General features: G+C 43.4%; 2 protein-coding genes across 3 annotated transcripts; both read right to left on the bottom strand.

The window, feature by feature from the left end:
- Nucleotides 1-333: 333 nt before the first annotated feature.
- htr3a (5-hydroxytryptamine (serotonin) receptor 3A) lies at nucleotides 334-6,477 on the bottom strand. The gene is made up of 9 exons (XM_040179690.2): nucleotides 6,230-6,477; nucleotides 5,401-5,564; nucleotides 4,478-4,522; nucleotides 4,262-4,371; nucleotides 3,987-4,156; nucleotides 3,380-3,540; nucleotides 2,935-3,145; nucleotides 2,316-2,552; nucleotides 334-1,865 (listed from the first exon to the last, which is right to left on the bottom strand). Exons 1-9 carry the CDS (start codon nucleotides 6,297-6,299, stop codon nucleotides 1,555-1,557), a joined length of 1,479 nt encoding a protein of 492 aa, XP_040035624.1. The 5' UTR covers nucleotides 6,300-6,477; the 3' UTR covers nucleotides 334-1,554.
- Nucleotides 6,478-7,154: 677 nt separating this feature from the next.
- htr3b (5-hydroxytryptamine (serotonin) receptor 3B) lies at nucleotides 7,155-14,121 on the bottom strand. Of its 2 annotated transcripts, none has more exons than XM_040182917.2 (9): nucleotides 13,961-14,121; nucleotides 13,056-13,222; nucleotides 12,927-12,971; nucleotides 12,267-12,376; nucleotides 11,434-11,603; nucleotides 10,524-10,681; nucleotides 9,533-9,743; nucleotides 8,777-8,980; nucleotides 7,155-8,440 (listed from the first exon to the last, which is right to left on the bottom strand). In XM_040182917.2, the coding sequence occupies exons 1-9, from the start codon at nucleotides 13,992-13,994 to the stop codon at nucleotides 8,172-8,174; spliced, it is 1,368 nt and encodes a 455-aa protein (XP_040038851.2). In that variant the 5' UTR covers nucleotides 13,995-14,121; the 3' UTR covers nucleotides 7,155-8,171. The 2 variants fall into 2 exon arrangements, with proteins under 2 accessions (XP_040038851.2, XP_040038852.2); XM_040182918.2 differs by having other exon boundaries at nucleotides 7,155-8,437.
- Between the last annotated feature and the right edge of the window lie 114 nt (nucleotides 14,122-14,235).

Below are 14,235 nucleotides of genomic sequence, written 5' to 3'. Positions count from 1 at the left end.
TTTTTTAAAATGTATTTCTTTCACATGGTTGTTTATTCTTGCTCAAATGGCTACATTTTCCTATGTATTGTCCTGATTAAGCCGACTTATTGTTAATTCATGTTATCATTCATTGACACGCTCCCTGTGCTGGAACGAGACTAACCTGTGATAGTTGACTGGCCCTGGTGTGCATGGCGCCCTCCTCTGGCTTCTGGGTGGAACTGCAGGAGTTATCTGGTTGTCTGTGTGTCTGTGCATCAATATTCTAACAACTTAAGTCACAGAATGAGCAATTAAATATATCAGTAATTGTTAGTGATCAGTTTAGCAATTGATCATCACCAATTCACGCATTTTCTTATTCCTTTAATTGTGGCCCACACAACATTTAATTAAAAGTAAGGTGAAAGTGGTACAGGATTTTCTTTGCAACAAAATAAAAAAACACAGAAAACATCTGTTGTTGAGACACGTTATTCAAGTCCCGTTCAACACTAGCAGAGTGTTTGGACAGATTTTATTACATGAGGGGACGTTGAACATATATTGACGTAGTAGAAGCCTCACAAGCTTTCACCATTTTACACACTTTATAATTTATTAAATAAACTAATAATAGGCTTAAATTAATCTGTATGATCTGTATGTATATCTATATAAATTCTACATTCAAGGAAAGGGGACAAGCAGTCAAATGCTTCTTTAATATACATGTAGTGCAAAACCGGTTATATGCCCTTATAACTTACTAATACTATACTTATATGTACCCATATCAATTGTTCATATATTGTTTAATGTAAATATATACCTTATTTATTGATGTAGATGTACACTGCAACGTTTTACCTTTATAAATAATAAATATATATTTTAAATGTCCCACATCTCAACAGCCTGCCTCTTGGTCCATTCTTCATTCTTAAACTGTGTCATTGATGGACCTTTTATCAAAACATGTTCTGGCTTTTCAGGTGTTTTTGTTTTTGAAGGCACTGAATAATGTGACGATATTCCATGTTTGTTTTTAAATTGGCTGATTAAACCCCAAAATATGATTATTTCAAGGCTTCTGAAACACAAGCAGACAAAACTACCGTGTTTGATATGATGCTTTCTGGTCTGTTGCTCTTTTTTTAATTAATTCTATCATAATTCAGTAAATACAAAACACTCAACATTTTGCCCGATTAATGTATTTGTTGAAGTCTTTCTTTCCCGTTGCGTTACTGCTGCTGTCATTCTTGTTAATCCGTCTTAATGTTGAACACTCATTACATCTATAAGTGTGTGAGGCCTTTGGACAAACATATCATAACGCACAAACGCGACTTTAAAACTCTCTGGTCAAAGCGAAAATGTTCATAATAGCGATAATACTCGTCGGGATATTTGGTTACTTGACCTTTGTACATCGCCCCCCCGACCAGGTGAAGCCTTTCCCTGTCTGGTCGCTACACACGTGCCTCCCTCTACACCGAGCTGCACAGGGCGTAGAGCCAACAACCGGCCCGTTGAATTCAGCGCTCTCCCCGCTGAGCTCGTGTCCACAGCGGTTAAGAGGGGCGAGACTCAGGCGACCTGCCACACTGACCACAGCGTGCCCAGCGTGATGCTGTACGCCACCACGGCCACCAGGTAGACCCTGAAGAGCAGCACGTCCAGCACGTAGCCCACCTGCAGCCACTCCTTGGCGACCTCGCGGCACCTGTCCCTCTTCTCCAGGAAGTGGCGTATGGCCGTCACTTCGTGCAGGATGTTGTCCATGACGGGCGGGCCGGGGTCCCTGGACGGCGGCAGGCCCAGGCCGAGGAGCCGGCCCTCTCTGTCGTGGTGGCTGAGCCTTCGGCCTATCTCGCAGGTGTGGTGGAGGGGGCACTGAGCTGCGGGGCGAGAACGAGGATGGGCTTCATTTTGCAAGTTTTCCATTGAGATAGGTGTGAGGTTTCAGAGAGAATAACCTTTGTTCGAGTGGAATTAGAAGAGTAAACCTCCACAGAAATGTCAAAGTCGCTCTTGATTGAACAGGGTTAAAAACCTTTCGACTTTATTGACTTTTCATTTTCGTCTCCGCTACTGCTGATTAATTGTCCACCCGTCTCTGTCTCCTAAAAAGTGCATTTAGCTGACCATGAATTTGCAACAGCAAATGATAGAAATGGATGACGGAAATGTATAGTGAAGTTTTTGTATGTAATTACTGAGGAAGCATTGGATGTATCTGCAAAATCATCACAGACAACACGCCACACTTGTTCCATCCAGGCAGGTCATTTGGATCAACCTTCGCTTCACATGCACACATGCACCTTCACGTGCCTTCCCCTGCTCACCAGTCCCGTAGTTGTTGTCCTTGTACTGCTCCAGATCGGTGCCCTGGGAGGACAGCGTGGGGCACAGGCTGTGCTTCTTGTGGATGCAGAAGAGGACCGGAGCTCTTTCCAGCACCAAGTACTTCACCCACTGAGGCACGGGGGGCTGCAGGTCCTGCTTGTGGACCAGACGCACAATGAGGACGGTTTCGGTCAGGCTGATCACCAGCAGGGCCATGCAGACCACGAAGTACACACCTAGAGCACCGGTGAAGAGAGACAAGGTGGGTGATGATGATCCCCCCCATAGATGTTCTACAAAAGCAGATATAGCAGCGGAATTTTGCTCCATACTTTATACATTTCTAAATGACTGCGTTTCAGTAGGTAGGAGGTTGGGCTATTTTTGCATGTGCGTTAACCTTCCTTCAATAATCAGTTGGATTGAGCATGAATTCAAGTGTTATACTGTTAAAGACACCCAGGATGTGTCCCTGCCTTCTATCGTCTCCAGCCTTTAAAAATACTGAAATGACTGGTTGTTGTTGTTTTTTTGCACAATCTGTCTCTGCAGGACTCATCTTAAATAAGATATATTCTGAATCCAAACCACTGGTAAGCAGTAATACACCTGGGTCACCTATCAGAGGGGTTCCTATGGCAGTGGCAGGCAGAGTGTCGGATACAATGATGAGGAAGACAGAGTAGCCCAGCAGCAAAGTGATCTTGAAGGAAACCCTCTCTCCGCTGTCTGGCGGCAGATAGAAACCCACAATGTCCATCACCATCAAGAAGATGCTGGGCAGCAGCAGGTTCACAGTGTAGAACAACGGCCGCCGCCGGATCACCACCTGGGAAAAAGGTTTTAAATCACGTCAAAACGTCTGCTGGGAAAGGAGGCGGGACAAGCGTTGGCTTAGCTTAGCATATAAAACAAAAAAGAAACTGGGGAAAAGAAAATTGTGAACATATAAATGTATCCATCTGCCCAATAGTTCTGGGCCTTGTGTTGTCCTTTAAGCCAAAGGTTTAATCTGTTTGTTTTTTTATTGTAACTATTCAAAATCGTGATTTCAAATGCTCACATGGAACTTCATCTCGGCATAATAGTCGTCGTTGTCCACACTGAAGATCTTGTAGTTGGACAGTATGTGCAGCAGCTCCCACTCTCCTTGGTTCATGAAGACGCTCTTGTCCTCCCTGAGCTCCTCGGGGCTTCGCATCAGGGTGATGTTGATGTCGTCAACTGCGGATCGAACACAATGTAGAGAGCAGCGTGAAACGCCCCCCCTCTCTCGGGTTCTCTCGGTGCGTGTCACAGCAGGGGGGGAACAGAGCGGTTGTCTCACTCGGGTCTTAATGAGAACATCTAACACCAGTGTTGGTAAGCCTCACTGTGTGGAAGGGACTCGTAAAACAAAATTGTAACAAAGAAATACAGCAAAGTGGGGTTTATTACAACATGGCTTTTAGTGTTTTCTGTAAATTGGTGGAATAATGTCTCCTCTGTTTTCTCTTTGTGAAACTATTATAATTAAAATAATTAAATAGTCAAATACAATACAACAAAAACAAAATATGTCTTGCAATAAACGAGCAAATGCACATGCATTTATTTATGTATTCAGACCAGAAAGCAGCTGTTTAATGTTTTAAACCAAAATAAAGAGTTGAGCGTGGCGGTTGTCTTACTGGTGTGCAGCCAGCTCTGGAAGGTGAGGCTGCACTTCTGGACATCAAATGGGAAGTTGTAGATGTTGAGAGTGCAGGCCGTGACCACCTGGATGGGCTTGTAGTTGCGCACCAGGCCGTCGTGCGTCACGTAGACATAAGGGATGTCCGGGGACTTTCCCACGTCCACGCTGTGCACGTGGGAGACAAACGTTTCCGCGGTGACTCGTCGGCGGAGCAAAGGCAGATAGTGAGGGGGAGGGAGGGGGGGGGGGGGGGGCAGAAGAGGCTCTTACAACTCGTTGATGAGGATGTCAGGCACCCACACGTTGGCTGTGGGTATGGACACCTGTTTGACTTCGTCAAAGTCTTCTGGGTTCCACACCAGGAATTCATCCGTCCACGCCTGAAGCGGTGAAAGGAAGCAGCTAAATTATCATAACATATTTGTTCGATGGGTGAAATATTTGATAGTGGATTAATGCACATGTACATGTTGGTCTTTGCCTCACCTGTCTGTACCATACGTACGTTGTCAACACCTGGTTCTTCTCGTCCTGTGGTGGAGACACAAATTATTAAGAAATGTCATTTATTCATTTTACGTTGTGCTGATTGCATTTAAATGTAAAACCCAAATGTCAATTGGATTATTTTTAATAAAGCTTGTTTACGGGCTTAATAATTATTATATAATGGAATTGTAAGTCTAGTTTTACCTTTTGACCATGTGACCCCCTTTTTCCCATAAAATGCTTATTAGTCTGACGCACACCTTTCAGAGAGCAGCCAACAGGCCTAAAAAACCACAGTCAGATAACAATAAAAGATTATAGGCTACGATAGAGCCAGAAGCGTCCTAATAATATTTTACACCCCGGGGCTAAACACAGAATATTTCCAAGTTTAATTCAAGCTTTCATTTGAATTCCTAATCACCATTTGAATGCTGGATCCTGTTCAGGCATATTTGTTCCGTTAAAACGTGGTATTTCTGCACGGTTTCAAAAAAGGAAATGTGGTAATGTAAGTAATGCATTAGTGGGCTAATGAGAGGTGCTTCATAGGTTATCAAAACTGATTATTAAGAAAAATCATTTATTTTCAAACGTGGACAAAAAAACATCGTCGAATAAAATGCCGATGTTCCTCCTGTGGGAACAAAATTACTCTTCTGTCTTTTAGGACTCATTCCAGCATCACTTAATAGAAGCACAATACAACATATGGTTGGTGGCTTTATTTGTTAATCTGGAGGCCATGTATTTCAAATAATGTGTTCAATCATATTACCACACAGTACATTTTGGGGCCTGGTGGTGTTAATAGCAGCATAAGACGACAGTCTGCTCAATATTGGCGGCCAAGTTTTTAAAGAAATCACAATATGTGCATCAGAGTTTACTGCTGGCAGGTGGAGAAGTGTGTAACTCACCACGTTGAGGATGGAGTAAACCATGAGGTCGATGGCCACTAGTGTGGACGTCCTCCAGTCCTTCACGGGTCTCACCCCCTTCTTATACCCCGCGCTCAAAAACTCAGACAGCCGCACTAATGTGGCGTTGGCAAATCTTCCTGGGCTGCTGCCCAGTTTCTTCACTGAAAATGTTTGAATAAAAAAATCTATCTTGTTAGATGCACTAATGTGAATATTTTTACCACTTAATACGTTAACGGGAATTGATAAGGGAATCAATAGAGGAATCCGTGTTGGATTCAGCAGTGATACAATTATATCAATGTTTAATTCACTCTAAATCGGGCAGATTGTTGATAAAAGATGAACCTTTTCTAGACAGCACAACGTAGCAAAACGTCTTCCTCATTTATATTGACTAACAAATCAAACAAAACAACAAAAATGCAACATCTATATATTAAAACTGCATACATAATGGTGTTAATCCCAAAAGATGTTGCCTGAATCCACTTATCTTTACATTAAAAAAGAAACATGTACATGGTATGTTATTGCTGTTACAGTAGTAGTAATAGTAATATTATTAATACTATGCTTTTTTGTGCTTTTTTCTCAATTCTTTTCTTTTTTGTCTAATTTCTCTTTACTCTCACAACATCTAATGTCAAGATGATTTTTTCCGAAAAGACCTCATAAGCTTCTGTCTTGATTGAAAAATAAAATCCCAAATTCATGAGTAATTAAGTCTAATATTGCAGTCATACCACACAGTCAACAATTAAAAGTACGACTCGAATAAGAGTCCTACGCTGGAGACAAGGCTGTAAGACAGGAGCTGCTGTACCTGTGCAGGCTCTTGATGCTCCTTGAACCAGCAGGAAGACGAGCGCTGTCCAGGCCCACGTCGGTCTCATGGCGCCGGTTCACCTGCGTCCGCTCCCCGCCGCTGTGGAAGTCTGATGAGAGGCCACGGGATGCCTCACGCCCATATCCTCCGTATCCATCCGCCTTATCCGTCGCTGCGCCTGCATCCGCTTTCGGAAACCTTGTTAGCTCCACTCCTCCTTGTTCAATAACCTCTCTGAGGTAAATGGAGCCCCAAAAGACTGCAGAGATGAAAGCTAGTGACCGGATCGTATATCACGTCTGAGTGATCATCTAATTGAATAGCACGCCAACATCAGGCCGGTACGTTGCAGTGATTCGGCACAATTAAGAGGCCGTTAGGCCAAAGGGTCGACTAACTTACTGACAGGGAAGGTTTCGGCGTTTACGGCCCTTTTATCACACAAAACCTTCAGTATGCCTTCAATGTCGACAAACCACCAACATCGAAGGCTTTCAATTTTGTCTTTACTAAAAGGAAATAATGTATCATTGCTAGTTGACAACATGGCCAAAGGGATGTAGACCCCTGAACATCTCCAACGTAAGTGACTCTACGGCCGTTATTGTGCTGCTTCTTCACAGGATACCAGTGTTGGAGAATTTGTGGCTATTTATCTTTCGGGTTGTATCGCGGCTCGCCAGGCTCTCCTTGGATTTGTTTGTGCCTGGCTGAATAACAGCCGATGTGTTTCAGAAGAACTGAGAAGCCGTCTGTAACGCTCTCGTTCACAACTCCTGAACGTCAAACACAATGTTTGTTCAACCGGCTTTTTCAGCTTCTCAATTACAGCGAACATGAACACTGCGGCCCCCGAGGGTTCATAGCTGTCTTCCGTAATGGTAATATGACTTTGTGGATGTGAGAAATATGAGCAGGCAGGTTTCTGGTTGGTTTCAGGCTTTTATTTTCACTTCACTTCACACAAATACATTTATGGGATTTTCTTTTATTTGGAGAAAGCAGATCCCTCTTGTGAGACACTCATACTCACAGCGAGCTTTTGAACCCCAAATAAAGACATTTGTTACCTCATACAGACAGGAGCAAAGTCCTAACTGAACATGCATCTTCGGCTTAGTTGCCCAACATCGTGTAACCAGATCCACTGGAAGAAGAGATCTGCAGACACTGAAAATTGCGTTATTATAGATCTTTCCACTGGAAAGTTTGCTGTGACGCCCTTTTGATATTCTGTTCATGACTATTAGGAAACCAACAGGGAACGGAGAAGCGGCAGCTGAGCTCTGGATGGGTTTTATTGATCTATTTTGCGGCAGTGGGATGGAGATTAAAGTGTGAATACAGTATCATCACATCACACGGGCACTGAGGTTTTTCCCCAGAGAGCTGCTTCATTATGCGTTATCTTTGAGTCAATCTTCACTGTCGAGAATTCATGATAACAGATGCGAAACGATCTCAAACTGTACTGCTGCTCTACGGTGGCAATGTAATATCTGTAATGTGGAGGTTGGGCAGGCAGCGTAGGTAAAAGGATCTCCGCTGAGATTTGGGAACGGGGATATAGATAAAAAATAAACGATAAATCAAACCCTTAACTGATAACCAAAATGATCTTGTGTACGCATTCAATTGAGTTTAAAGGTGGATTTCATACTTAATCATCAGATGTGAATGTTCAATGACATGAGAAGAAAACCCCACAAAGGTAAGAGGTTCATTGAAATGATGCAGTCTATTTTAACAGCATGGTTAAATATTGTCACATAGTATAAAGCGTATCCTACTCTAATCAATAACTTTTGTCGAAGGGAAATAAAACATGTCCTCTTATCTTCGTCCACAATAATGATTCTGCATCCCTGTCTTTGCATTGAAACAGAAAAAACGAACATCATAAACAAAACGTTCCTTCCCAGTATCATTAAGTCCCTGGTCAGGCGAAGCTCCAGCTGGCCCAGAGCATCAGCAGCGTGGCGGCGTACGAGACCAGGACCAACAGGTAGAAGCGGAACAGGAAGCAGTCGAGCTTGGAGCAAAGGGCCAGCCACTCGGCCTGAGCGGAAGACTCGCTGTCCTCCTGGGAGAAGGCCAGGTGGAGGGAAACCAGCTCCTGCAGAAGCCACTCCAGCCCAGATGGAACCTCCGGGATCTCATTCAGGGACAGCAGATCTTCCTCCAGCGAGGCGTCAAACTCATAATCTGCTTTGGAATGGGAACAATGAATATTGGTTAATAATTAACAGGTTCTCTGAACAGTATTTTGGTTGTTTCCAAAGGGCTTAGCTTGGTACGGATCGCTCTTCCCCCTCTTATCATTGATGGAAAACTCTCAGACGGGATCTAAATATTAGGCCGAGATAAATTATTGCAATGTTTTACAATATAAAGTCTCTTAAAAGTCATCTTAGCCTTGAGATGATGTCCCAATAAGAAGCACAGAACTGCGGCCGCGCGGCTTCACGTGACCGAGCGCTTTCAAGCGTCTCGCCTTCATGTTCAAGGTTAGAAACTGGAAAGCTCTCTGAGCTCGCGGCTCACCTCCGTTGATGCGATCGAGCGTCCTGACGGAGGTCAGAGCGCTCTCTGTGAAGCTGTGAGCGGCTGAGCCGTACTTGTCCAGCAGGCAGGCCGACACCGACATTTGCCTGGCCTCCTTCTCACTGTGGTGGAGCAGCTTCACCACCAGAATAGACTTGATCAGGCTGAGCATCAGCATCGCCATGCACACAGCGAAGAACACACCTGGGTGACGGGAGGCAAAACAGATATCACATGTATCGGATGTTGGCATCATTGATTGTTTTGGTGCAAAAGGGAGTATTAATTAAGTTTTGTTTATAGCTGTCTTTATTGATTACTGGAGTATAGCTGTTCCTTTTGGTGACATAGTATATACAGCAGCAGTAAAACGTTTGGACGCATTTTGTCATTCAATTCAACGTGAAAGTGTCTCCAAGCTTTTGACTGGTACTGTACGTAATACATAAAATCAACAGTCAGATCCTTTAAAGCTATTCAGAGCACTCAGTACACATTCTGAGTTCTTGTTCCCTTTCATTCCTTTTAAACTATTTATGATACAGACTAGTCGGCCTGCTCAGTTGAGTTTATTTATGTCATTCTAAAGTCATTTTAATCTCCTTTGTGCTTGCAAAAACTGTAACAAAGAGGGTAACCCTAACCCCAAGCACCGTCAATTTGCACATGTATAAAATAAACACAATTGGAACTAAAAAAAAGGGAAATAAAACCAAAACGATCAAAGATACAGGCGGAAGCGGGGAAATATCACACCGATGAGTGGAGTATTGACCGCTGTGGCGGGCAGTTCGTCCGTCAGGTTGACCCGGAAGAGGGTGTAGCCCAGCAGGATGCTGATCTTGAAGGCGATGCGCGTGCCGCTGCTCAGAGGCAGGTAGAAGCTGGTCACGTCCACCAGCATGAGGAAGATGCTGGGGATGAGGAGGCCCACCACGTACAGCAGGGGGCGCCGGCGGATCAACACCTGCAGCGGAAAAGGCCGAGCACACAAAGAGGCCGTCGTCCGATGAGACGACGAAATGATATCGTTCATTCATTAATAACGTTTCCTCCAGGTGTGTCTTGCCATCCAGATCGTGCCGCTTTCATCGGTCTTAGTGACGACATGGCTGTCGTCCCCGGCTGGTTTGGGTCAAATAAAAATAATACCAATTGAGATCTGGAAGTCAACATGGGCCTTCGCCGCCAGAGACATCTTTCGTGTGACATAGCAACAACACTGCCACAGCGTAACAGCATCGCAGCGAGCCATGAAATGCTCCATTATCAGACGGCCTCTTCTGGCTCTTTCCGCTGAATAAATTGCTGCCCTCCCTGCTCTCCACCTGCGATGGGCCACGGGGCCATTTCCCTCGCCACTAACAAGAAGTCCATTGATCAGGCAGCCACTGAGACAGTCTCATTAAGGCTGCTCACCCTCCCCTGTCTATCAGCCTCCCTCTCTATCCGTCTCTTTGCCACAAGCCCCCCCCCCCCCCCCCCCCACACACACACAGTCCCATCATTTGGCATTAGCCCACGAGCCTGATCCATGAAGGTCGCGGCCAATTGCTCTACACTTTACAATCTCCCCGCGTGGCGTGGAGGAGGGGGGGGGGTCTAACACACAGAGAGGCTACAGTTTAGATCTCACCATCGATAAGCAATCACCGTGCAGAGCAACTCTCTGACATTACTTTAACCCTCTGGTTCAAATCACTCCCTCTGCGTTAATGTGGCGTGATTGAGACGTGGAGGCGCGTACATTGAACTGGATGTGGGCGTAGCTGGTGTCGTCTTGGCGGATTTGCCAGTAGCTTGAAGGGATGGACAACAGTTCCCATTCTCCGTCGTTCATAAACTCCCTCTTATCATTAGCGATGGCCTCTGCACTCCTCCACAGCGCCAGGTCTATTTCCTTCACTGCGAGTGGGAGACATAACGAAGGACAAAAAGGGGAAAGCGGTAAATTTCCCATCTCTTTCACCTCCCAGTAAACACACACACACACACACACACACACACACACTGTTTGAATGGATTGGGTCCAAAGACATCTACACAAGGTGAATTGGAATTTGAATGTGAATTTTGCCTCCAAAAACAAGAAAATCTGTTTTAAGTGTATGCTATATTTATAGGACTTAATATAAACATAAACTAGAGTTGCTGTATGCCAATGTAGTGCATCACAAGTAGGTTAAACAAATACTTTACTGCTGGCTGTAGTGTATAATATAGAGTGCTAAACCGAGCCCACGTTCTCATGTGGCTCAGGCCAACTTAAACTTGAGAATGGGCCAGTTATTCTACTCTCAGTTTTAAAAAATGTTTAATGGTTGATCTTTATTTTCATCGTTTTAATGGTAATGGAAAATTAGCATTTTGATGGGAAAACACACATGTACCTCGGGCCAGAATGTAAAAGTTCATATTTGAATACACGAAGGCACTGGGAAGTCACTGAATATATAAATAAATATTTAGCCCTTCCTTCTGAACGGGAGTCTAATTACACAACATGCTTCATTTTCTGATGAAGACGGTTGAAAGCTCTGGTTGTGAGGTGAAGAGTGTTGTTGTTTTTTTCTATCTCCCCTAAAGATTCTAGGAAAGTTGCAGGAAGTTGTGATTGAACGGGCTTACAGACCACCTGATGCAGGCAGGAAACCCACCTGAGTGCAGCCAGCTGCGGAAGGTGAGGCTGCAGTTTTGCTTGTCAAATGGAAAGGCGTACATCTCCAGGCTGCAGGCCAGCACCACCTGCATGGGTCGGTAGTACTTGACCGAGCCAGAGGAGTTCACGTACACATAGGGGATCGGTAGGGACTTCCCCTCGTCCACACTGGGAACACACACGGGGGAGAGCGGGTCGTCAGGCGGCCATTTTAGAGGTCCAAGTGACACAGGAATGATCGCATTCCTCCGTTTATTATAATTAACACAAATATGTAGGAGAGTTGCCCTAAATCTCACCTGATTGGAATTTGGAGCGAAATGTCACTGCGACCTCATAAAAGCCCTTTTCCGCCATAGCTGAATAATTAATTTGCAATTAATGTAAATTTCCTTTGAATATCTCAAAGGGGGGAATTAGGGGCCGATGACATTTTTGAACAGAGATGGTGGTGAATTTAAATTGCAACTTCACTGGTTGGCTGAGGCACAGTCTATGACCGCGAGGCGGCAATTCTGGTTTATATATGTTAGACCGTCTACGTTATTCATCAAAATGCAGATTTATATACTTTTAAAGCTCTGTGGGGAGCAAGAAAGACACTTTTATATATTACTCATATTTGCTTTCATTTAACGGCTGACTGCTCTGGGCCCACAGCATTAGGTCAAGGCCTCTGCAAGCGGAATTCTTTAGTTAACTGAAATCAATGGAGGTCAATAGCTACTTGAAAAGTTGACAAACACGTTCCAAAATCCTTGACTTTGATTTAGACATTAACCAGACTGGGAACTTTGACTAGAATATTTTGAAGAGATTGTCATTTCTTACAATTCACTAACAATAACGTCAGGAATCCAGATGGCGTCGGATGACAGTGAGATCTCATTTATACCGTCAAACTCCTCCGGGTCCCAAACCAGGAACTCATCTGTCCAGATCTGAAAGGACAGGAGGATGTCTTCTGTATGAGTATGTTATATATCTATTTAAAAAGAGAGCATGATCCCTAATTAATTCAAATTCAACTTTACTGCCTATAAGATAAGGTAATCCTTGTATTGGTCCCATGGCGGAAGGGTAACACAGAGACATACTACGATTACAAATAACTACAACTAAACAAATAAGCAGTAATAAAAAATATATATATATCCACATTAACTGATATTATATGGAAATATATTATATGTATACAGACAAAAAACGGTGTTTATATTGCACAGGTTTGTGATCATGAAGTGTAATACAATCAATACTACATCATTCATATACATTAGTTATTGTAAATTTGTCACATAATTTAAATAGTCAAAAAATGTTCAGTTGAAAATCCACCATGTTTTTTAAGTAGTTTAAAGCCGTGAAAGTCAGTCACTGAGGAGGTAGATCGTTGTTCTGATTTAAAAAATGTGTTTTTTCAGAGAGGGCGAGGCTTGTCCCCTGAAGCTTCACCATAAGAATCCAAAAGGGAAGTGAGATACTACCCACCTGTCTGTACCAAATGCTTGTGGTTATGCTCTGAGTTTTTCCGTCCTGCAGAAAGGAGAACACCTTGATGATGCATAATAGAGGATTTCATATTGAGGTGTGGACATTTATCATATTGGATCCACATACCACATCAAGGACGGACTGCAGTATGAGGTCTATGTATATAACGGTCGGACTGGTCCAGTTGTGGACAGGTCGAACCCCGCAGTCATATTTCCTGAGGAGGGTCCTGGTCAGCTGGTTCAGAGCCGATCTTTTCTGCTTTTCCGGCACACATTCAGCCAGGTGAGCTGCTGAAAGAAAAAAAAACTAGATAACTACCTATGTGGAGCGCGACCGCGGGGCCCCAAACCAGCTCCAAATTGATTGTGTGGCAACGTGCCGGTAATTTGAGTAGTTGCTCATTTGTTTTAGTGACCAAGCGCATAACTGAAACGTGCAGTTATTCCAGCCTTGCTGAAAGGTTGGGGGATGAATCGGTTACTTCCTTCGATATGTTACAGTTCGTACTGGTGCAAAATGTGGGGGGTATTGATTAAGAAATAATCACATTTTTACAACAATATAGGTATACATCAATATACCTTATAAAAATAATAGTTAAAAATATATAGTTTATACTTTTATCAGTAGGGATTTTTTAAAGGCAAAACACTTTACATGGAGGCTTTGTTTGCTTAACAGTTCTAAAGCTTTAATACAAAAATATATATTTGCTTGCAATGGTGGTTGCAGTGCTTCAAATGCATTGAGTTTTAAGATGTTACACAATACATTTTACAACAAGGTAAAATCAAAGAATTGCTGAAACTGAATCTGTGACAGAACTGAATGAAAAGTAAATTTAAGTAAAATAATATGGCACAGAGCTGCAACACTAGAAAGAGCAAACAATTATCTTCAAAAGTTCCAAATACTTTTATAGTTTGCTTTATTTCAATGGAGCATTTTACAAAGGAGAAACAAATACCTCATACTAGCTGTAAGGAGATGCAATTGTTTTGTATCTTTAGCCAAAGAGAGCAGCTTACCTGAGAGCAACAGAGTGAGCCAAATGAGAGACATGAAGTTACCAGAAATCAGCCTTCCAAACGACCAGTTTAATTCAGATGTCACATCAAAACAGCTCCTCTGTTATTACAAAGATATCCAAAGTTTTAAGAGAAGCGGCGCTCGGTGTAGGGAAAGAACAATAAACGGTGATGTGCAGACATTTGGGTTGCGCTGGTATTGATTTTTCAGTGTGGGGAGGGAGGGTAAGGTGATACAATAACGAGTCCCTGAAGGTTTGTTTAGTGCCTGTATT

Source organism: Gasterosteus aculeatus, chromosome 7 (genome assembly GCF_964276395.1).
Source record: "Gasterosteus aculeatus chromosome 7, fGasAcu3.hap1.1, whole genome shotgun sequence".
NCBI classification, from domain to species: Eukaryota; Metazoa; Chordata; class Actinopteri; order Perciformes; family Gasterosteidae; genus Gasterosteus; species Gasterosteus aculeatus.
The sequence above is the reverse complement of the archived record's forward strand: the minus strand, read 5'-3'. Positions and strand labels throughout refer to the sequence as shown.

What these genes read in the sequence shown, in the direction of transcription:
- htr3b (XM_040182917.2), bottom strand. Translation starts at nt 13,994, where the DNA reads ATGTCTCTCATTTGGCTCACTCTGTTGCTCTCAG. An exon ending in GCTCACTCTGTTGCTCTCAG is followed by an intron (nt 13,223 to 13,960) that starts GTAAGCTGCTCT and finishes TTTTTCTTTCAG; the next exon opens with CAGCTCACCTGGCTGAATGT. An exon ending in GGTCAATACTCCACTCATCG is followed by an intron (nt 8,981 to 9,532) that starts GTGTGATATTTC and finishes CCCGTCACCCAG; the next exon opens with GTGTGTTCTTCGCTGTGTGC.
- htr3a (XM_040179690.2), bottom strand. Translation starts at nt 6,299, where the DNA reads ATGAGACCGACGTGGGCCTGGACAGCGCTCGTCTTCCTGCTGGTTCAA. An exon ending in GACATCCTCATCAACGAGTT is followed by an intron (nt 4,157 to 4,261) that starts GTAAGAGCCTCT and finishes CCACGTGCACAG; the next exon opens with CGTGGACGTGGGAAAGTCCC. An exon ending in CATAGGAACCCCTCTGATAG is followed by an intron (nt 2,553 to 2,934) that starts GTGACCCAGGTG and finishes CCGGTGCTCTAG; the next exon opens with GTGTGTACTTCGTGGTCTGC.